This window comes from Trachurus trachurus, assembly GCF_905171665.1.
Source record: "Trachurus trachurus genome assembly, chromosome: 20".
Lineage (NCBI taxonomy): Eukaryota > Metazoa > Chordata > Actinopteri > Carangiformes > Carangidae > Trachurus > Trachurus trachurus.
Window position 1 is genome coordinate 24,008,401 of NC_139911.1, and position 22,715 is coordinate 24,031,115.

At 42.6% G+C, this 22,715-nt stretch overlaps 2 protein-coding genes across 4 annotated transcripts in view; both read left to right on the forward strand.

Annotated features, from left to right (window-relative positions):
- The first annotated feature begins 389 nt into the window (after positions 1 to 389).
- l3mbtl4 (L3MBTL histone methyl-lysine binding protein 4) lies at positions 390 to 21,056 on the forward strand. Of its 3 annotated transcripts, none has more exons than XM_083995813.1 (18): positions 390 to 423; positions 3,126 to 3,175; positions 6,830 to 6,915; positions 7,153 to 7,257; positions 7,362 to 7,497; positions 8,788 to 8,879; positions 9,122 to 9,264; positions 10,668 to 10,744; positions 11,445 to 11,530; positions 11,637 to 11,747; positions 11,843 to 11,957; positions 12,919 to 13,018; positions 13,162 to 13,278; positions 13,425 to 13,505; positions 16,183 to 16,256; positions 17,348 to 17,514; positions 18,400 to 18,462; positions 18,555 to 21,056. In XM_083995813.1, exons 2-18 carry the CDS (start codon positions 3,148 to 3,150, stop codon positions 18,999 to 19,001), a joined length of 2,028 nt encoding a protein of 675 aa, XP_083851939.1. In that variant the 5' UTR covers positions 390 to 423; positions 3,126 to 3,147; the 3' UTR covers positions 19,002 to 21,056. The 3 variants fall into 3 exon arrangements, with proteins under 3 accessions (XP_083851939.1, XP_083851940.1, XP_083851941.1); XM_083995814.1 differs by having other exon boundaries at positions 17,351 to 17,514; XM_083995815.1 differs by having other exon boundaries at positions 17,354 to 17,514.
- The window catches only part of tubb6 (tubulin, beta 6 class V), a 403,096-nt gene continuing 393,153 nt past the window's right edge, over positions 12,773 to 22,715 (forward strand). Inside the window, exon 1 of the mRNA XM_083995822.1 lies at positions 12,773 to 12,789. The gene's annotated coding sequence lies outside the window, so the exon portion shown is untranslated. The remainder of the gene's footprint in view (positions 12,790 to 22,715) is intronic.

The window sequence follows — 22,715 nt, forward strand, 5'->3', positions numbered from 1 at the left end:
CAGTATTTAACTGTGTTGTTATGTAGGTCTACAGTAGTAATAGGAAAAAACCTCTGGAAAAGACCAGAATTCTAGAAAGAAAGACACAGGCTATGTGATGTACACGTCACAGATGTCAATAAATAAATAATTAAATCAATAAGGGCAGGATCTTGGTGAACTTCCAGATGACACATTTATAAAGAGGGTTAGTGAATGCACCCTGACTCACATCTCCAAATGTACCATGATTCACCTCCGCTGATAAACTCAAGTCTTCACAACTTTATTCAAAACGATGACTTGAATTATTTGACATGATGATTTATTTCAGTGTGTACATCCCCCACCCCCCCACGTTATCTCATCAGCGCATGCGCAGTGACCTTTTAGTATTTCCGTGTCGTGGGGCTGTCAGCGGTCTGAGGCGGAAGACTCCACACGGTAAGTTTCTGTCTAAAGTCTCGGTACCGTTTCCGGATCCTTCCGGTCCTCTGTATACGGGGGGGTCGGCCGGTCCTCCCAGCGGCCGGCTGCAGCAGCTGCGGCCGCTCTGAGGGGCTCCGAGGCCGGGGAGACAGCCGAGGATCACCGGCGACTCTGGGCTATTTGTTGTTTCCTTATTGAACCTGCGTCAATCCGCTCAGGTGCAGGGAGCGCTCTTCCGCTCAGACCTTCACAATAAGAGTCTAGACTGGAGCTTAGTGCAGTGGAGAGCTGGTGTTACAACTCAATAAAACATTTATTTGTTAAAAGGAGGTCAGACAGCCTACAAGTTCATAGTAAGAGCTAATTAGACAGTTAGAGTGTTAGTGGTGTTAGAAGAGGAGGTGCTGGTGCTCTCTGAAGTCATGATGCTTCAACAGGTTGAAGATAAACAAGGTTTAGGTTTATTATCATCACCCAAAGGGAGAAACGTTACTCCCTTTGGGTGATAATAAATGATTTATTGCTCTGGAGCTTTTTGCTGGTGTGCGGATTTTTCCTTTTTCATCATTGACCTTTTTTTGTCCAGCACCCAGCGTTAGGTTTTTGGGATGTGCGTGCTTTTTCTATGCTTTTAGGTTTATTATCACACATATTCACAAGCCGATTGGCCAATTGGCTTGTACAAGTTCCACCCCTGTCACTAATTACAACAAAACAAATTTCTATGGCTAACAAATAAACATAATAAACAACAAATAAACAGAAACAGAAAAAAAGGAGATGAAGTGCATAATCAATGCAAAAATGAGGAGATAGAGAACAAAGTGGTCAGTAACAAATAGAGACAATGGAAATAAGGTACAAAAAATTCATAGATTGAGATCATAAAAAAGACACAGTAAGGATGTGGGATATGGGAAATTCAAGAAAAGTTCCAATGTATTTTTAGCTGCTTTTTAAAGAGTGAATAGGAAGATGTGGATCTTAGCGACCCGTCCTGCTCTGGTGGACTTTGGTAGCCTGGCCCATTCCTGGGGAGAACCCCAGACCAGGACAGTCTGGACTGAGACAGTCTTGTGTTCAGGGATGGTGAGCAAGGCTGAGGAGCAGCGTGAGGCTGAATGATTGAGCTGATAGAGCTGAAAGACCCAGACGTGACTGTCAAGTGTTTGGATGTTCTGTCAGTGCAAGCTTTCCCACACTTGAAAGGGAAGTCCCAAACTCTTTAAAACCAGAAGCTGGACTTCACTCGGTGGATTTACTTTTATTTCACATTGGGCACAGGGGAAAACCTGAGAAAAAACACACATCCAAGATTAGAATGACTATACCAGTAGGCTACACTACAGCACTGCTAAATATCACATATAAAACTATGGACGCACACAACACTTTAACTTTCACAATTTTAAATGAAAAGGATCAGGTCATTAATTATTCCTATTTCAAACTTTTTTTTTAACTAAATCAAATGTTTTAACAAGTTTTACAGTGCACAGTTTAACAGTTTTATAGTTGATTTGATTTATTTGATTTATTTGTTTGCACAGTTAAAAATTACACAAGTAAAAGTACCAATTATGACAATTTAAAGTGCGGGAAGAGGCGAAAACTCAAGGAGCTTATCAGGTGCCTCCACCTAACAATAAAATATTATATCATACTTAAGAAAACAAACTAAACAATTGAGCAATCAAAAAAAACAATTTAGATGATAGAAATAAAAGAAAATATTACACAAAAAGAATAATAATCGAAATATATCAATAAGTTGCAGTCTTACTGATATTTTGCACTTTTATTCAAAGGCTTACCCTATAATTAACTAATAATCTATTTGAATGCATTATTCTAACTTAAATATTCTAAACAGTGCATTTACATGGATCACATCATGTGAAGGCAGGATTAGAGACCGAATCTGATTCAGGATCAGACAAGCTGCAGTGAACAGTAGCCTATAATATCATTAAAATGTCATATTTAAATTTAAATTTAAATTTAATATATCAGGCTTCTGTTAGTGTTTTCAATTAACCAATCAGTTGGTTCAAGAGCTGAGATTGGAGAAACTGATCAGCTGATCAGTTTGTAATAAAAATGATCAATAGCTGCAGTTTTGCCCAGAACAACAAAACCATTAATCAAATGATGTAAACAAAAGTTGACTGTAAAAACACATTTAACTGCACAGAGTAGTTTTACTTTAAATGCCCTCACTGAACATCCTTACAGTACTTTTACTTTGAAGTATCTGACTACTTCCTTCAGCACTGTGGATCATCATGACCTTTGACCCTAATCAGCTACAGTTCCTTGCTGACTGAAAGAGACAGAGTTTTCTGCATCCCGGTGATCTGATCCCTGATCTGCTGCAGGGAGGATTTTACTTTGAAGGCAGAAGTGTGTGGGCTTCCTGTGTGTTTGTGTGCGTCTTTGTGTTGTAATGGAGTCCTTTCCTGCTGAGATGAGGATGATCCAGAGTGTTTATTTGTGTGAAACAGTTGTTGTGATGATGACTGATGTATTTATTGATCAGATCAGGTTTCATCTTGTCTACACTTTGTAGTTATTGATGAGATGTTAAAGACGCGGGCCGATGACTGACTGCAGGTGAATCTTCTAGAATAGAACAGCTCAGCACCACTGTGTCTGTGTGACTGAATGACTCCTCCAGGCTGCCGTACTCCACTCTTTGTGTTTTTTTTCCTGAACAGAAACAAACCAAAGAGGAAGAAAATGAAAAACAAAGTCAGCAGCACTCAAGGTAACACACACACACACTCACACACACACTCACACACACACACACACACACACACACACACACACACACACACACACACACACACACACACACACACACACACACACACACACACACACACACACACACACACACACACACACACACACACACACACACACACACACACACATGCATACATACATGCACATGTGCTGACCTATCTGCAGGCACACCTGGGTGACATCCTGCCCTCTGATTGGGTGTCAGAGCTTATTAGGGTTTATTAAGGTGCAAGTAACTATGGCAACAGGACAAAGCACCTGAGATCAGGTGACACACACATCTGTCGTCAGATGAACACACTGACTGTGGACCAGCTGAGAACCAAAACATGACTCTAAAGCAGTGTTTTTCAACCTTGGGGTTGGGACCCCACGTGGGGCCCTGGAATTCAAATGGGGTCGCCTGAAATGCCTACTAATTGATCAAAATAAATTACTGATAATTTTTTTTCGACTAATTATTATTGTTTTTAAAATTATGATTTAAAACGCCACAGACAATCTTAAACAACTGTATTCTATACTTTCACTTTCTCAAATATAAATCGAGTTCAAATAAAATTAAAATCTGAGCTGGCGCATCTTGAAGGACGGGGGTCGCCAGAAATTTGTGATGTCAAAATTGGGTCACAAGCCGAAAAAGGTTGGGAACCACTGCTCTAAAGTGATCAAGTGATTGATCTTCATTGACTGTCAGTCATTTAGTCAGTGACAGACCTTCACAGATCTCACTGGTTGCTGATCATCATGTTCAGACACCTTCATCATCCTCTTCAGTCAGGGATTCACCAGGGATCCACACTCTGGACTCTGGACTCAGGCACATTTTGCACATGGTAAACATGTGGTTTTGGCCCAATTTTATGTGAATCACATGTGAACCCACATTCCACATTGGTGGAACATGTTTTACACATGTGCATAAAACACATTCACATAAAATTGGGCCAAAACCACAGGTTTCCACTGTGCAAATAACATGATTCTCATGCGCAAATTTTTTCACATGTTAAGTTCATGTGGTTTTTCTGTAGATGTTTGAAGTGTTTGAGTGGGTGAATCCTTGAAAATGAATCAGGTTGTCCCTCAGTCTCTCCTGTGTGGCCTCACTGTTAGGATGCTGTTGGGCAGATGATAAGTGGTGAAGCCAGTTTGGCCCTGGTATCAAGTGTCTTGAGGGTCTTGTTCAGCAGTGGTGGTGAGATGGAGCAGCGGTGTGGGCAATGATGAGGCTGTTGTACAGGAGGAACCTGAGCTGGAAGGTGAAGCTCCACATCCAGAGTAGAGCTGCTGCTCTTCATGTCAGGAGGAGCCAGCTCAGATCTTTTGGGCATCTGATGAGGATGGGAAGGCCCTGGGACGGACCCAGAAGGGATTAGATGTTCCCTCTGGGCTGGGGACACTTTGGATCAACCAGAAGAAGGTGGAAAGCGTTGCTGTGGAGGGTGATGTCTGGAACTCATGCTTTACCTGCTGCCACCACCACCTGACCCTGGAGAAGATAGTTGTTGTGTTGATTGGTGCGATTTAGAGTTGGTCTCAGATCAGTCAAATCTGCTGACATCATGGAAAACAACTGCTGCAATTTACTTCCTTTAACCCATTAGTGAACAGAAGCGAGGTCTAAAAGGTCCAGAGTGACAGCTGGACCAATGGATGGATGGATGATTTAAAATGATTAACAACTGAATTTCATGCTAAGAGCTGTGCACAGTGTTTTAATTCACTCTGGTCCTTTTGATTGGTCTGTCCCTCTCACTCCCTCTCACTCCCACATCGACTGACCTGTCTGTTGATTGAACATAACACCTGTTTCTTTACATATGAACTGGGGAAGTTAGATCCAAACACAACTGGTCAATCGTTGCTTTTTAAAACAGTTAAGATGGTCTGAGATCAGTATCTCCTTCCATCAGCCCATACCAAGAACCAATCAACTTATACAACATATTATTGTTATAAGGTCTTGCCCAGTTTGAACCATTTTATTTTACACTGCAAAAACTCAAAATCTTACCAAGAATATTTGTCTTATTTCTAGTCAAAACAAATCTCATTATAATTAAAATAAGACTAATAACATAAAAAAGTAGCTTGTTTTTAGACACTTTTTACTTCTTTCAAGCCTATTTTTACTTGAAATAAGTAGAAAAATCTGATAGTGGATCAAGTTTTTCTTTCTTATTATAAGCAGAAAAAACTAGCTTTCACTGGCAGATTGTTCTACTTATTTCAAGTGAAAATTTGTTTGAAACAAATGAAAATGATCTAAAAACAAGTTCATTTTTAGGTGATGAGTCTTTTTTTAAGTGAAAAGAGTTTAGTTTTGACTAGAAATGAGACATTTTGACAAGAAATAAGACAAATATTCTTGGAAAGATTTTGAGATTTTGCAGTGTAACTGAAAAAGAGCATGATGTGAGGCCACACCCTGCACCACTACTAAAGTCTAAGGGGCCGAACATGAAGTCCAGATCAGTGGAGAGCTGCAGTGATGGTCAGACTGTTTCATCCAGAGTCCCTGTCAGTCCAGCTTCAGAGTCCTGGTCCCCAATGTCTTCGTCATGGAGCGATGGAGGCCACAGACATCTCTGAACTCTGAACGCAGGAGGAATGTGGTGAATATGATCATATGTCATGTCCCCCAGAAAAAAGCTGCAGAACTTCACTGAGAACCCTGTTAAAAAGTCTCTCTCTGTATCACGCTGATCCAGGGACAGTTGTCTGAACATGATGGTCCACTGGAGCTCAGCTGATAACACCTGATCCAGTCTCACCACATGTGTGAAGTGAGACATTAAAAACCTGAAGTCATGCTCCGACAGTAGATGTGTTGCAGGTGCTTTGACCTTAATTGACCTTGACTTGTGTGGTGCAGTGCAGCCCCAATGCCGTCTGTTTGTGTTGATGTTCTGTTTGTCGTTCAACTGCACTGGTGAAAGTGCTACCGCCAAAAAACCAAGAAAAACTGTGCAGAGAAAAAAAGATGTGAAATCCTCACAATAACAACAACTTGGGATGAAGTTTCAATATAGTTTATTGTGCTGTATGTTTTTGTTTTGTGCCTGTTGTTGATTTCCTTCTTTGGTTGTTGTAGAGTAAATTATTATTAATTTTTGTTTGTTTGTTTTTTGTTTTGTTGTTGTTTGTTTTTTGTTTGTTTTTGTTTGTATTTTGTCCGTCCCTATGCTTTTGTAATGTTGATGGGTTTTATGTTACTGCCACCTGATTGTTGTCTTTTTTCTTTTTTTAAATGAAAAAAAGAAAGGAAATGAACGAGAAAGAAAGAAAGAAAGAAAGAAAGAAAGAAAGAAAGAAAGAGAAAAAAGGTCCCCATTAGGGGTGGTGGTGGTGGGGTTAATTAAAAAAAAAAACCTGAAGTCATGGACAGAATTAGAAACACGAACCAGTAATGTTCCTAGTGTGACAGGATGTAGCTGTTGTAACCATTCTAACATCTGTGTGTGTGTTTGTGTGTGTGTGTGTGTGTGTGTGTGTGTGTGTGTGTGTGTGTGTGTGTGTGTGTGTGTGTGTGTGTGTGTGTGTGTGTGTGTGTGTGTGTGTGTGTGTGTGTGTGTGTGTGTGTGTGTGTGTGTGTGTGTGTGTGTAGTGAGTGTAAAGAGACGCTCTTGGTCCTGGCAGCAGTACCTGAATGAACAGAAAGCTGAAGCTGCCCCAGTCACACTGTTTACACAGGTAACACACACAACCTGTCTCTCTGTCTGACCTCTCATTCTCTCTCATTCTCTCTCATCGCTCTCTGTCTCTCTCAATTCAATTTCAATTTCACAAGCTTTATTGGGATGCCTGTCATTACAATACTCTCTCTCTCTCTAAGTTGTCTTTCTTTCTGGTTTGTCTCACTCTGACCTGTCTCTCTCACCTCTCTGTCTGTCTGACATGTCTCTGCCCTGTCTCTCTGTCCTGCCTCAGTCTCAGTCCTTCCCCAGTAAGAGAACTGGTTTTAAAGTGGGGATGAAGCTGGAGGGCATCGACCAGCTGCACCCCTCCATGTTCTGCGTGCTGACTGTTGCCGAGGTAACACTCACACACACACACACACACACACACACACACACACACACACACACACATACACGTCGTATGACGAGGGTCAGATGACTCAGCTGTCTGTCTGCCAGGTGATTGGATACCGGCTGCGTCTCCATATTGACGGCTACTCAGAGTGCTATGACTTCTGGGTAAACGCTGACTCAGCAGATATCAGACCAGCAGGCTGGTGCAAAGACCACAACCACAAGCTCCACCCCCCTAAAGGTAAGCACTAAACCCCCCCAGCTAATTTGTAAATTTTTTTATTTGTTTGTTAATTTGCACAATATTACAAGGCAGCAAAACAACTCAACTACAGCAACAGGGATGTCACCATTATACATTGTCTTGGTACAATTATTGTCAGAAATAATCACGGTGTTAGGATTATCATGATTATTATGCATTAATTAATTTCACAACACTATGAATGTGTAAAATCAAATATAGTCAAAATGTAATTACATTACTCATTGTTTACACAAAATATTCAATTATCTATATATGACTAATTCTTAACCCCCCAGTGGAAGTGTTTGAAATAAGAGGTCATAAATTGTCATGTATACCAAATGTTTACGTTTATTTTGGCGTTTTGTTGTTTTTTCTTTTAATACAAATGAAACGCTAACATTTAAACTCCTACCAGTTCAATGTTACGTTGTTACGTATGGACCAGTATCTGAGCATTTACCTTTATTTTGGCGCACATCTGCTGATATACCGACATAATCTTTTTTAGGAAGTAACGGTATTTAGGAATCTTTATGATTAATTAATTGTGGCGTTTAATACCATGATTAATTGTGAAAACAAGTAATCGTGACATCCCTGTACAGCAAACCGGATGTGCAGGTGAAATTAATAAACCCATGAAATGCAATTTGAATATTACTGTTCCAAAGCTGGGCCCCTTTGGATGGATGGATGGATGGATGGATGGATGGATGGATGGATGGATGGATGGATGGATGGATGGATGGATGGATGGATGGATGGATGGATGGATGGATGGATGGATGGATGGATGGATGGATGGATGGATGGATGGATGGATAGATAGATAGATAGATAGATAGATAGATAGATAGATAGATAGATAGATAGATAGATAGATAGATAGATAGATAGATAGACAGACTGTATTGATCCCAAGCTGGGACTTTTTTTGTAAGACATAAAGCTTACGACGTAGGTTAGTGGGATAGGTAGCTCCCCAAATAACATTGCAATATATGAGGTAGGGATGAATTAAGCTATTAGGGTAATAGACACTTCTGATGAACCAAACTTTGAATTTTGACAACAGATCTGGATATTTTATTGCAGACAGAGTTAGGGTTAAGGTTTCATCAGAACTCGGAGAAAATGTGAGAGATAGAGTTGTTTCCAGTGAACTGACAAGAGTTGGATATAAAGTATGTTTTGTTCTTAGAAGAAAATACAATAGGATTAGATTAGTTTAAATCACCTCCCACTGGTACCATGACTCCACCTGTCTGTGTGACTCTGTAGGTCAGACTGAGGCAGAGTTTGACTGGCAGCTCTACCTCCAGTCCTCAGGCTCTCAGGCTGCACCCACCACCCTGTTCACCTCTCGCAAAGTGGTCAGTACACACACACACACACACACACACACACACACACACACACACACACACACACACACACACACACACACACACACACACACACACACACACACACACACACACACACACACACACACACACACACACACACACACACACACACACACACACACACACACACACACCTGTCTCATGTGTCTGCTCATCTTTCATCCTGCAGTTGGTCCTCACCTGTCTGTCTCTCTGTCTGTCCTCAGGACTGTGTCTTCAGCGTGGGGATGAAGTTGGAGGCTGTGGACAAGAAGAATCCTGGACTGGTGTGTGTTGCCTCCGTTGCCGACGTCATTGAAGATCGTTTCCTGGTTCACTTCGATAACTGGGACGACACATACGACTACTGGTGAGATAGACAGGTGACCAACTGACAAGTGAGAGGCAGACAGACAGGTTACAGTACAGGAAGTCTAATAGTACTGGTGGTGACTGTACTCCAGTATCTTATACAGATAGCAGTAATAGTATCAGTCATATGTGTAGAATCAAAAGAATCACTGTTATGTGATAAGAGTTGTAGCAGTAGTTGTGGAAGTAGTCATATCAGTGGTATTATTATTAGTAGTGGTACCATGAGTACTGACATTAAAGGGATAGTTCAACATTTTGGCAAATTGGCCTATTGCCATAATTCCTATAGTCATAGCAGTAGGTGCATTACCTTTAATTATCAGTGCATGTTGTTTTGAGATCAGCAGATCAGAGACGTGAGCTGCTTAGTGAACACAATGGAGGTGAACGGTACAGGTCCCCTGTCCCTCATCAAACTCATCACATACACAATCCAACAACTCCACAACGCTCTGGTGGACAAGTTGTGACCTGCACATTCACCACGCTATGAGATAATAATGTAACGTTACAAATACATAAATGAACCTTTTCCTATGACTATATGAATTATGGGAATTGGCGAATTTGCCAAAATGTTGAACTATGCCTTTAACATTACAGCACAGTGTAAATTGGCAGTGAATCACGTTGTTATGCTAAGCAGCAGGTAGTGATGCTTTCACTGTATTTCTTTCAACCTGATTGATCCTGACATGATCAGATATGTATTGATTAACATGGACAGCCTTGTAAAAGTCTTCATACCACTTGAACTTTCCACATGTTGTCAGGTTGCAAACACAAACTTAAATGTATTTTATCAGGATTTTGTGTGATAGACGGACACAAAGTATCGCATCATTGTGAAGTGGAAGGAAAATGATACATGGTGTTGAAGATTTTTTACCAATCGAAGACCAAAATTAAACTTTTTGGCCTACATGCAAAACACTGGTTTACATCAAAGCATAATGAGTTAGAACGGTCCAGTCAAAGTCCAGACCTAAATCCTACTGAGAATCTGTGGCGAGACTTAAAAACCGCTGTTTATAGACTCTCTCCATCCAATCTGACTGAAGTGGAGCTATTTTTGCAAAGAAGAATGAGCAGAAACTGCAGCTGTAGATGTGCAAAGCTGGTAGAGACACACACAAAAGACTTAGAGCTGTAACTGCAGCGAAGGGTGGTTCACACTTTTCAGATCTTTTTAACACCATTTATCATTTTCCTTCCACTTCACAATTATGCGTTGCTTTGTGTTGGTCTGTCACATAAAATCCGATAAAGTACATTTCAGTTTGTGGTTGTAACTTGACAAAATGTTGAAAAGTCCAAGGGGTATGAAGACTTTTGTAAGGCTGTGTAGATGAACTGGATGTCTGTACCGATGAGCTGATGTTTCTGTTGACTGACCAGGTGTGACAGCAGCAGTGTATATATCCATCCAGTGGGATGGTGTGAAGAACAGGGACGACCTCTGACCGCCCCCCAGGGTACACACACTATTTACATACATATACACAAATACAGTATTACAGGATGCAGTACTCTGCTGTATTTATAATAATGATAATAATAATAACTTTTTTCTATAGCACTTATTGAAATTGCAATTACAAAGTGCTTCACATTTAAAACAATAATAAACAAATACAACAATAACAGTTTTAAAGGTGTACAGAAAAGAAAATAGAATTTGAGCCCACTCTGGGTCATAAAATTAGTGTAATAACTCATCTATCAGACGTTGTAGGCCAAACTTTGTGCAAAATTCTATTTTTGAGTAAATCCGGGATGAAAGTGTGTATTTTTTTTTCCGCATTGGATAATGCAGGCGCACGGATTATACGTCATCCTGTACACGATTCACCAGCCACTGATATTGGATCCGTCATCCGTCATTCAAACGTCTGAGACACGCACACACACACGGAGCTCGGTTTCGCCCCAAGCTTTGAATATCCCGCCTGCTTGATAACGACCAATCAAATTTGTTTTCCTTACTTGGGTAAACTCGTGTTGCAGCTCGTGACAACTCGGCGCGACAAGCAGGACAAACGGCCATTTCTGTACACCTTTAAAAAGTACAATCAAGTTACAGTAGGAAAAGGGAAGGCAAATTGATAAAAGTGAGTTTTAAGAAGGGATGTATGCACATGGAGGGTTTAGGACTCTGACTACTTTGTTCTGCAGGTCATCCAAACCCAGAGAACTTCCTGTGGGACGAGTACCTGCAGGAAACTGGTTCCACTGCTGCTCCCAGTTCAGCCTTCACACTGGTGAGGAGAGGAGGAGTTAGAGAAGGAGGAGGTTTAATTGACAACTCTCATGTCCAATCAGAAGCCTTAATTTAATGATTAACAATGTGTGCCTCTGTCCAATCAGAGACCTCCACACGGTTTCCAGGTGAACCACAGGCTGGAGGCTGTTGACAGGAGGAACCCTATGTTGATCCGTGTCGCCACGGTAACTGATATAGAGGACTACAGGGTGAAGGTACGGTCCACCTGCCTGTCTGCCAGTGTGTGTGTGTGTCAGTGTGTGTGTGTGTGTGTGTGTGTGTGATGTTCTAACCATGTGTGTCCCTACAGATCCATTATGACGGCTGGTCACAGCAGTTTGACGTGTGGTGTGACAGCGACCACAGTGACCTGCATCCTGTCGGCTGGTGTCAACGCACAGGACACCCACTGGACCCTCCCCCAGGTCAGACAGACAGCTGGACAGAGACAGAGACAGGTCAGACAGACAGGCTGGAGAGAGACAGGTCAGACAGACAGGCTGGACAGAGACAGGTCAGACAGACAGGTCAGAGACAGACAGGTCAGACAGACGGATCAGAACAAAGAGAGAGACATGTCAGGAAGATTGACAGGTTGCACAGTCAGGTCAGACAGACAGGTTGGAGCGAGAAGGAGACAGACAGGTCAAAGAGACAGTTTAGAGACAGACAGGTGAGAGAACAAACAAGTCATATAGTAGAGCTACAGGTTGGACAGACGGGTCAGAGAGAGAGATTGACAGATCAGACAAACATCAAAGATGGAGACAGGTTGGACAGATACGTCCGAGAGAAAAAGAATCCGGTCAGGGAGACAGCTTAGAGACAGACAGGTCATGTTTATGTCTCTAGCAGCACAGCGTCCCAGCAGCAGTCATCTGCAGGTCCAGACCTGGTCTTCATAGACCGAGAGCTGCACATATGGAGACAGAGAGAGACAGAACCAGACTCAGGGTGGGCCATCGGCCATCTGCCTCCACTGGAGAGAGAGAGAGACCTCACTTTTTATATATATATAGTGTTTTTTTTTTTTACTTATTTATTCTATATTATTACTAATTAATTAACCATCTATGTATTTGTTGTTGTATTTGTATTGCTGCCCCAATGCTTTGGCAATATTGTATATCACAGTCATGCCAATAAAGCTTATTGAAATTGAAATTGAAATTGAATTGAGAGAGAGAGAGAGAGAGAGGTGTTAAAGCTACTGAAGAGAACTAGAGGGAGACAGCAGACAGACAGACAGACAGACAGGTCAGGTAGACAGACAGCTCCCAGACAGACAGGTGTGCTGTGGCAGTATCACTGACTGACGTGTATCATCCTCCTTGTGTGTGTGTGTGTGTGTGTGTGTGTGTGTGTGTGTGTGTGTGTGTGAGACAGGTTCCTGTCCCCTGTCCTCCCCCTCTCAGGGTGTGTGTCCCACCCCAGGCTGCAGAGGAGTTGGACATATTAAAGGAGCTAAATACACCGGTCACCACAGGTAAACACACACACACACACACACACACACACACACACACACACACACACACACACACACACACACACAGATCTTCTTAGTTTACCTGCTGAGTCATGTCTTCTTCCTGCTGAGTCACAGCTGTCTTCCTTCCTGTCTCCCAGTGCCTTTGGCTGTCCATACTCAGACATCAACACCAGTAAAGAGGTGGTGCTGCCGGACAGACTGGGAGGAGAGAGAGTGGTCACCCTGGTCCCCGTCTCCATGCATCCATCAGACAGGTAGAGACACTTTCACTCTTTGTCTTTTTTTTTTTTTTTTACGTTTATTCTTCTTTGTCATCATCTGTCTGTAAACCTGTCCACCTGTCTGTCTCTGTCCACCTGTCTGTCTCTGTCCACCTGTCTGTCTCTGTCCTCCTCAACAGGAGACAGGCTCAGGTGAAGACGGAGCCCAAAGAAGAGACTCTGCTGCTTCCACTGGGGAAGAGAAGACGACTGACAGACAGGTGAGACGGACACAGAGTAGGACACATGGGAGAAGCCTCTATCTGATTGGCCCGTGGTCCTGATCAGGTGTCAGACTGAAGGTTAAAGCTCTCAACCATCAAACATGATCTTCATCATTCCAACCTCTGTATGTTTGAATCAATAGCTCCAGCCTCAGTGTCTCTGCCTGGCTCTGGCTCTGGCTCTGGCTCACACTGTTGTTTTGCAGTGTGAGTGTTTGGTTTGAGGAGATAATCTCTGGATGTTATTTAAAACTGAATTACATAACTCACACACAAACACACAAACACACAAACACACAAAGGCTGATGTGTGTTGATAGTGTCATAAAAGCAGACGTGCTGGGAACATTTGACTAAAATCACAGTTGTGTAGTTGAATACACAGACCAGACAGTTAAATCTATCACTTGGGTCATGGTTTCTGTGGACTTGTAAAAAGTCTTCAATCAAATAATGTGGATTTTTAATAGATAGATTGAATTATAATGTTGACATTACTTATACAGGGTTCACGCATCCTGCAAATCCTGGAAAATGGTTGACCAAATGTCATGGAAAAGACATGAAAAATTAGAAAAAAAAGTAAAATGTCCTGGAAAATTGTTTTTCACATTGCGACATCAGCTACCAGAGCTCTATTTGACTTTTACAGACCCCACTAAGGATTTAATTTCCAAACATGTGCCTAGTGAGAAAACTAGAGACTTTAGTTAAAGCAGATATCAGTGGAATGTTTTTGTTAATATAAGTCCTAAATAGTCCTATTTTCCGTCAGCAATCACTTACATGAAGTATTTCAGCCTAAACACGAGTCTCTCCGTCACTCTGCTCTGCTGTAACCCGAGGAGAAAATTTTCCTTGTGGGATACAAGTGTTATCCAATGAGGAGAGAGAACGGCATGAAGGGCTGTGTGTGCAGCCAAGGGATGCGCGTGAATGTGGTGACGTAGCACGAGGACCAATTGATGCCTGACAAGGGCGGGGGCTGCTAACTCATGGTGCGTTCAAAGAAACTCGTACTTTGTGTTTTTCCTTCCTGTGAAGTCATACCAGTTCGATCTGGTACGAGTTCACGGGTCGGAAGTTACGAGTGGCCGTTATAGGGAACTTTCACAGACAACAGGATGGTAAAAACACGAGCTACGGGTTACCTGGAACGCTACCAAGTCGTAGTTGTGACTTGAAGCTGTAACTTACGGTTTCAAAAGCCTGCCTTGAACGCAGCATTAGCCGAAACGGCCGTGAAGCTGATATCTGCTTTAATGAGTGTTTCCAATATTGGACTGTGAGCATGAGGGTTTTCTCTCCTCTGCTGAGTGACAGATAGACGAGGCAAGGTAAAGCAATTTTATTAGTATAGCCCAATTTTACCAACAGTTTGTCTCAAAGGGCTTTACATGGCATCGTAACAACATCCTCTGTCCTTAGACCCTCACATCCACTGAGGAAAAACTCCATGGAAAACCCTTTTAACAGGGAAAACCAGGAGAAACCTCAGGGTGAGCAACAGAGGAGGGATCCCTCACCCAGGACGGACAGACGTGATATAGATGTTGTATACAGACAAGAAAACAGTTTATAACATGGAATATGCAAGCACAAGCAGCACAGAGCTTTAAGGTGTGATTTAAGAACAAAAACATGTTTGCGTTGTTCTATGATAAATTGGTCATAATTTCTAAGCGTGTACAGTAAGATTTCATGAGTTTGAGCCACAGGCTGAACATCTTTAAAGGTACATTGTGTAGGAATTACTCCCATCTAGCGTTGCGGTTGTATATCACAAGCAACTCAATCGTATTTTTCATCCTGCATTCACATGAAATTGGGCAGACGGCAGACGGACGACAGCCGCTGCACGTAACGGCATAAACAAGCCTCTATGTAAACAAGTGGTCCGTCAGCACCAGGCAAAACAATACACATGACAATATGTTGTCATGGCGATGTGGTATTGTTTACCTGACCCACGTTTTACCGGCTTTCTCTGGACTTCTGTGACTAAAATGACATCTGGTTTGTTAGCGACGGCCGTCTGCCCGACTGCAGGTGAATGCAGCATCAGTGTAATGCTCCATTCCTCCTCACTGCACCGCTCCATGTAGATATGAATGATATGAACGGCTCATTCAGAGCTTACCGGAACACTTCAGTTTGTTGATGGGGGGATTACTGATTAATGAAAAACAGACTTTTGAACGAAATAATCCATTTTCGTGAATAGATAACAGGAGAAGTTACACAATGTCCCTTTAAATCAGACTTCTGGGAGAGAGGAATAAACATAGAAACAAACTGATTAAATGTACCAACAACTGTTGAAAAGAACACTTGAATGAGACGGGGATGTATTAGTGTATGTTGTAAAATCTAATGTCTGTCAGACTGGAGCAGCTGGAAATGTCCTGGAAAATGATTTCAAGAAAAGAGTGTGAACCCTGTTCTATCTGTGTTGACCGCACGGTCACAAATCCAACATGAACCAGAACCAGTGATGAGACTGTGAAGTCCAGGCAGAACAGAGCGGAGGATGAAGGAAGCAGTGGAGGGAAGTGTGTGTGTAGGAATGTATCAGGAATGAAGTCACTCAGCTTGTGAGCAGAGATTTGTCCTCCTGTGTGTCCATGAATAAATGTCTCACCTCACTTCTTCTCTCCACTGGCCCCGCCCTCAGGCTGTCTCAGCCAACCAAATTCCTCCGTGTGAAACAAGAAGAGGAGGAACTTCAAGTGAGAGCGCTTGGACCAGGTACAGTGTTATCTGATAGTTAGCACCCCCCCCCCCCCCCCCCCCCCCCCCCATGATGTTAGTGACACTGCTCAATACAAATGAATTTCAAGTTTATCCATCAAACATTCTGACCCAGGATCAGCCTCCAGCCTTTACCAGAGCTTTCAAGCGCAGCTTAAAGGGATAGTTCACCCAAAATTTCATTTAATTTCATTATCTACTCCCCCTCATGTGGACTAAGGGCTGGGAGAAGTTTCAGAGTCCTCCGTGGCTTCTCTGAGTTACAGGGGGTCTCGGCGTAGCAGTGCATGTCCATATAACGGTTGCAAATGGATACCAACTGTCTTCGTAACAAAAAGACTCACCAAAAAACATCCAAATACCTCCATGCTGCTCGTCTGTAATGCCCGTCTTGTATTGAAGCCCCGAAATGCAAAATTGTCCCAAAAAAAATTAAAGTGAGTGGTTCAGGTCTTCACCTACTGATCAGTTATGTTTGTGATGTTTTACTGATAAACACTACAGACATAGGTTGACTCACCCGTTTAACCAGAATGTGTTTTATAACCTGCAGGTAACCATAGCAACACGTCGATTTTAATTGGTCCCTTACGTAAAAACGCAGCATATCTAATATTCTGCTGCAGCGCTGTATCTCACAGTGGGAACACTCGGCATCCTCCCTCTCACTCCTCGCTGTGTTTCCATGGGAACAGCAGGCAGATGAAGTGGCTGTTTTCATGGAAACCACTCACCATGGCGACAGCTCTGGTTGTGCCCTGTGTGTTTTCTACTCACACACACACACACACAGAGCGTCTGTTCTGCTGCTCAGCGGGGTGAGAGAGGTCAGTCCACAGACACAGGTTTTCCACAGACCTCAGATCAGTTTCATTTCATTGGTCTTAATGAGCTCTAATTAAATCTGGTGCAGGGTTTCCGTTGGTCCCTGAATGTCACACAGCACCTGGGTCTGAAAACAGAGCATGACCTCTGAATGTCTTGTAACCAGGACTGTATCTGCACTGAGATCAGCTCAGTTATGTCCAGGAGCACAGATGCTCTGTGTATGATAATGTCCTCTGTCTCCGGCGTGTCCCTCCGTCCAGCAGCAGACTCCAGCCTGAAGGCCGCTCTCCACCAGTCTGTCTTCCTGTCGGCCATGTCGGCGCAGCCCGGCAGAGACCTGTCCCTCTGCTGGGAGCAGCACCGCAAGCTGCTGCCGGGGGTCGCCGGAGTCCACGCTGAGACTGTCCAACACTGGAGCGTCCAACAGGTCAGTGAGAGACAGATTGTTAAAAGGATAGTTCAACATTTTGGCAAATTCACCCATTGCCATAATCCCTATAGTCATAGCAGCATTACCTTTAATTGTCGGTGCAAGCTGTTTTTAGATCGGTGGGGCAGAGACGTGAGCTGCTCAGGTAACAGTGCATACAGTAGTCCCCTGTCCCTCATCAAACTCATCAAATTCACAATCCAACAACTCCAAAACACTCTGGTGGACAAGTTGTGACCTGCACATTCACCACGCTATGAGATAATAATGGAACGTTATTAGTTGTTTTTGATGCAAATGCGTAGCTGGAACTACATTCCAGACATGGCTGCTGGGCGGAGTGATTTCACAACAAAAGTAGGCCTAGTTCCGAGTATTTGCTTCATGTGTCGTAATGTTAGATAATTATACATGATTATCTCATAGTGTGGTGAATGTGCAGGTCACAACTTGTCCACCAGAGTGTTGTGGAGTTGTTGGCTTGTGTATTTGATGAGTGTGATGAGGGACAGGGGACCTGTACCGTTCACTGAGCTGCTCACGTCTCTGCTCCGCCCATCTCAAAACAACATGCACCGATAATTAAAGGTAATGAACCTACTGCTATGACTATAGGGATCATGGTGGTTGGAGAATTAGACAAAATGTTGAACTATCCCTTTAACATCATCAGTGTCTTGTCAACAACTCAGGAACACCTTTTTGGTCTTGTCAACATTTGTTTCATCATGTCGACTTCCCATCATCGCCATGGTGAACAAAGGCTGATGATAAACATATTTCCTCATACGTCTCTCTTTGACCTGTCTCACTCTGACCCACCTGTCTCTCTGTCTCTCTGTCTCTCTGTCTCTCTGTCTCTCTGTCTCTCTGTCTCTGCAGGTGTCTGACTTCATTGAGTCTCTACCTGGATGTGAGGAACAGGCGAAGCTGTTCAGAGACGAGGTGAGATGCGTTGCTGTAGATTTAATGACATCTGATCCCACCCAACCTGCCGTTATCTGATTGGTTGTGGCCTCTGTCTGTCTGCCTCTCAGCAAATCGATGGGCGGGCCTTCCTCCTTCTCACCCAGCGAGACATTGTAAGGATCATGTCAATCAAACTAGGTCCCGCCCTCAAGATTTACAACTCCATCCTGATGTTCAAACACGCCAAGGACGGTAACGGTAACCAAGCGCATGCCGAGAAGAGCAACCAAGCGCATGCTGAGAAGAGCAACCAATCACACGCCGACAACAAGGGGCATTCTGAGGACAGTAGCCAATCGTTTGCTGAGGACAGGAACCGCTCGAATCTGGAAGAAGAGAGCCAATCACGCGCCGAGGACAGGAGCCATTCACACGATCAGGACGGGAACAAATCGCCTGATGAGGATAGGAGCCAATCACACACTGAGGATGGGAGCCAATCACATGTTGAGGATGGGAACCAATTGCCTGCTGAGGACAGGCACGAGTCACAGACCACAGACACAAAGTCATGACTGAGATGATCCCAAATTCCTACTTTGAACCCCCCTTTCCCTCCACACACATGGACACACACACATACACACACACACTCTAAGGGAACAACAACCATCAGATTTTTCCTTGTTATGTCACAACAATGATCTCAGGTGTGTTTCTACCCGCATGTATAAATCAGGTGTGACATCATATTGGACATTTTTCACAGAAAAAACATCATCTGAGAACAACATGGGTTCAATGTCAGGCTTAATACAGTTTTATAAATGTAATATATTGTTTATAAGACGGAGACTCAACCCCCTGAGATTGAATTTACCAAAACCAGAACCAGTGTGGACAGGATCGTGAGGAGGTTCAGACTGGACAGGCTGGCTGGTAGCAGGGGAGTCAGTTTCCTTAGAGATGTTCAGACTTTAACTGATAATAACAAAAAGAAGAAAACAGTTGCACCTGAAAAAAAAAAAAAATCTTATACAATTTTAACAAAATGTTTTTTAAATCCACTAAATCATGGCTGCCGACAACTGATTGGTTGAAACCTTCAACAGCACAGGCCGGAAAATTCATAAAGTTTTAAGATCAAATTTCTCACTTTTACACTTTTAATCTGTCCCGTTGCTCTGTGAGGTTTATTAATGGTTCAGAGAGATGTTTTCTGTGTTTCTTGTCTTTCCTAAGATGTATTTTTTATAAACCTTTTTCATTTTCACAAGTGACTCTTAATTCCTGTCAATAAAACTCCACGCCTGGGGGTCAGGGTTAGAAACAAAAGCAGCACTGATGAAATGTCAGTAAGACCTTTTTTTTTTTTTAAATCCACTGTTCAGGACAAACGGATCGACCTCGCATTCAATTCTACTTGTAATTAAAAAAAATATTTTTTATAAGAATTATTTGAAAATAATTTTATCAAGTCAAAATGTAATACAACTTCTTAAAATGTGAGAAAAGTCTCATACTGACATGAAAACATACTGATGAGAACATTTGTTAACCTCCAGGTTTCTAGGTTCTGTGTGGAGTTCTCTCCAGGTTCTCAGGCTTCTTCCCACAGTCCAACATACTTTATTAGGTGAAATGGTGACTAATTGGCAAAGTGTCAATAGGTGTGAATGTGAGCATGTGACATTGTTTGTCTCAGTCCTGTGATGGACCTGGGGACATGTCCACGGTGTCCCAGCAGGTCTCCACAGCAAACACAAGCTCTTATTTCTCTTTGGTGAACATTCTGTCTCTGACAAAGTAAAGTTTGATTTTGTTTGTATGGATGTCTCATAAATAACCATAGGGTGATATCACTGTGCCCCTCCCCCTCCTCCTCCACTACAGCCTTTGAGGATTTAAAAAGACATTTGAGCAGTGATGGTTGAAGGCAGCTACAGCACTGTGTCATGATGTGGACTTTCTGTCAAAACCTCCTGCAGCCCAACAGAGACTGGTTTACTGAACCCTGAGATACATTCAGATTCAGTATTCAGAATTTATCACCAGTGGGGCAATGAATACACACATAACATGCATGACCATACAACTACAGCAACTATGTTCTAGTGTCAGTGACAACAGCTCAGTACCCTTATAAATATTCACAGGTTTCACGTGCGACAAGATAACAGAATGTGGTCAGGTTGACCAGTTACATTTAAGAATTACTACATTTTTTGTGATATTTCACTCTGTCATTTCATTTCTTTTCAATTATACCATTAATAGTTTGTGGATTTTGAGTGTATTTGTTAAAGGTACCTGCTTCTTTGACTGATTTTTCCAGTTAACTCATGGACAAACTGTTGTTCACCTGCTGTCTTCTCCCCCCAGCTCCCACCCTGGACCTATGTAACACACACATTTATACAAACCTCTAATCTGATATTAAATTGTCTCTAAAGCAAATATCAAGTTCTTGTGGGCCTTTTAAGAGACGTACTGTTGTGATGTTACGTTTCCTGAAGAAGTAAAGACGGTGTTAGAGTTACATACTACTTAGTGATCTTAGATTCTTACACTGTCACAGTGTGACAGGAGCCGTAGCCATCACTCCAACCACCGTTGCTTAAAGGGATAGTTCACCCAAAATTCAAATTTTACTCATTATCTACTCACCCTCATGTCGACTAAGAGCTGTGAGAATTTTCAGAGTCCTCCGTTCCTTCTCTGAGTTACGGGGGGGTCCGCGCAGCAGTATTTGTCCATATAATGGTTGTCAATGGATACCAACTTTCTTTGTCCAAAAAGACACACCAAAAAACATCCAAATACCTCCATACTGCTTGTCTGTAATGTCCCTCTTGTACTGAAGCCCCGACATGAGAAATTGTTCCGAAAAAAATTAAATAAGTCTATATTTTAAGCTTGTTTGTAGCGGAAGCTCCCAGTGTCTCAGTTCACTGCTCTTCCTGTGTCAGTGCAAATCTCGCGTGATTTGCACTGACCGGCGGAACAATTTCTCATGTCGGGGCTTCAATACAAGAGGGACATTACAGACGAGCAGTATGGAGGTATTTGGATGTTTTTTGGTGTGTCTTTTTGGATGAAGAAAGTTGGTACCCCCGTAACTCAGAGAAGGAACGGAGGACTCTGAAAATTCTCACAGCTCTTGGTCGACATGAAGGTGAGTAGATAATGAGTGAAATTTGAATTTTGGGTGAACTATCCCTTTAAAGTCCCTATAATCTCCAACCTGTCAGGTAGACTCCAGGTTTCATCTATAATCAATGACATCATCCAAAAGTCCCGCTCCCTCCGCTGTGGTTGGATGTTTTCTATTTATGATTTTATTCCTGTGTTATGAAGAGTATCTATTGTTATCTACTGTGTCTATAGAGTCTATTTTAAAGTTTAAATAAGAATATATATTTGTATTTGACTCAGACAATCTGACAGGAAGCCAACTTTGACTCCTAGACCTCTGTGATGTCACATCTAGGACAGGGGCATATGTTTTTCCATAGGTTTGCACAGAAACAGCAGATAAATTTAAAATCTGCAGATTGTTCTAATGTTTTCAACAATCTGTCCTTGTCGGTGTTTGATGAGTTCAATAAAGTATCTGATCTGATATTGGTTTGTTTGCTCTCATTAACCAGGTGAATTACTACACATCACTGTCTGCAGATATCTCCATCTACAGCTTAGTGATGTAGGGCCGCTCCAGAGGTTTACCATAGGCTTAATCCTAGCCCGGTTCCAATCCAATTTAGAGATGTCAACCCCCTCTCTCTCCTTTATTTCCTGTGTCTCCCATACTTTCAAAATAAAGGCCTGAAAAGCCCACCTGCACTGCCACCATCCACCAGAGGGAGGCCTGAATGGACAACACATCCAACCTTGAAGCAGATGGGCTCCAGCAGCGGGAAACCACACTGGGTATCGCTCCTGTCAACTAACAACTATAGAAACTGAAGCTACAGATTTCCTGCTCTGATGAGTCTGGACTTCTGCTGCAACGTTCAGATGGTAGGGTCAGAATCTGACATGAACAGCATGACAACATGGATCCATCCTGCCTGGTATCAAAAGGTTCAGGCTGCTGCTGGTGGTGTAATGCTATGCAGGATATGTTTTGGGGCCCATTGGTACCAACTGAGCACCATTTAAATGTCAAAGCCATACCTGAATATTGTTGCTGACCACATCATCCCTTTATGTCCCGACCTTCTGACGGCTACTTCCAGCTGCATGACTCACCATGTCGAAAAGGTCAGATCATCTCAAACTGGTTTCTT

What these genes read in the sequence shown, in the direction of transcription:
- l3mbtl4 (XM_083995813.1), top strand. Translation starts at nt 3,148, where the DNA reads ATGAAAAACAAAGTCAGCAGCACTCAAG. An exon ending in ACCTCTGACCGCCCCCCAGG is followed by an intron (nt 10,745 to 11,444) that starts GTACACACACTA and finishes TTTGTTCTGCAG; the next exon opens with GTCATCCAAACCCAGAGAAC. An exon ending in TAGAGGACTACAGGGTGAAG is followed by an intron (nt 11,748 to 11,842) that starts GTACGGTCCACC and finishes GTGTCCCTACAG; the next exon opens with ATCCATTATGACGGCTGGTC.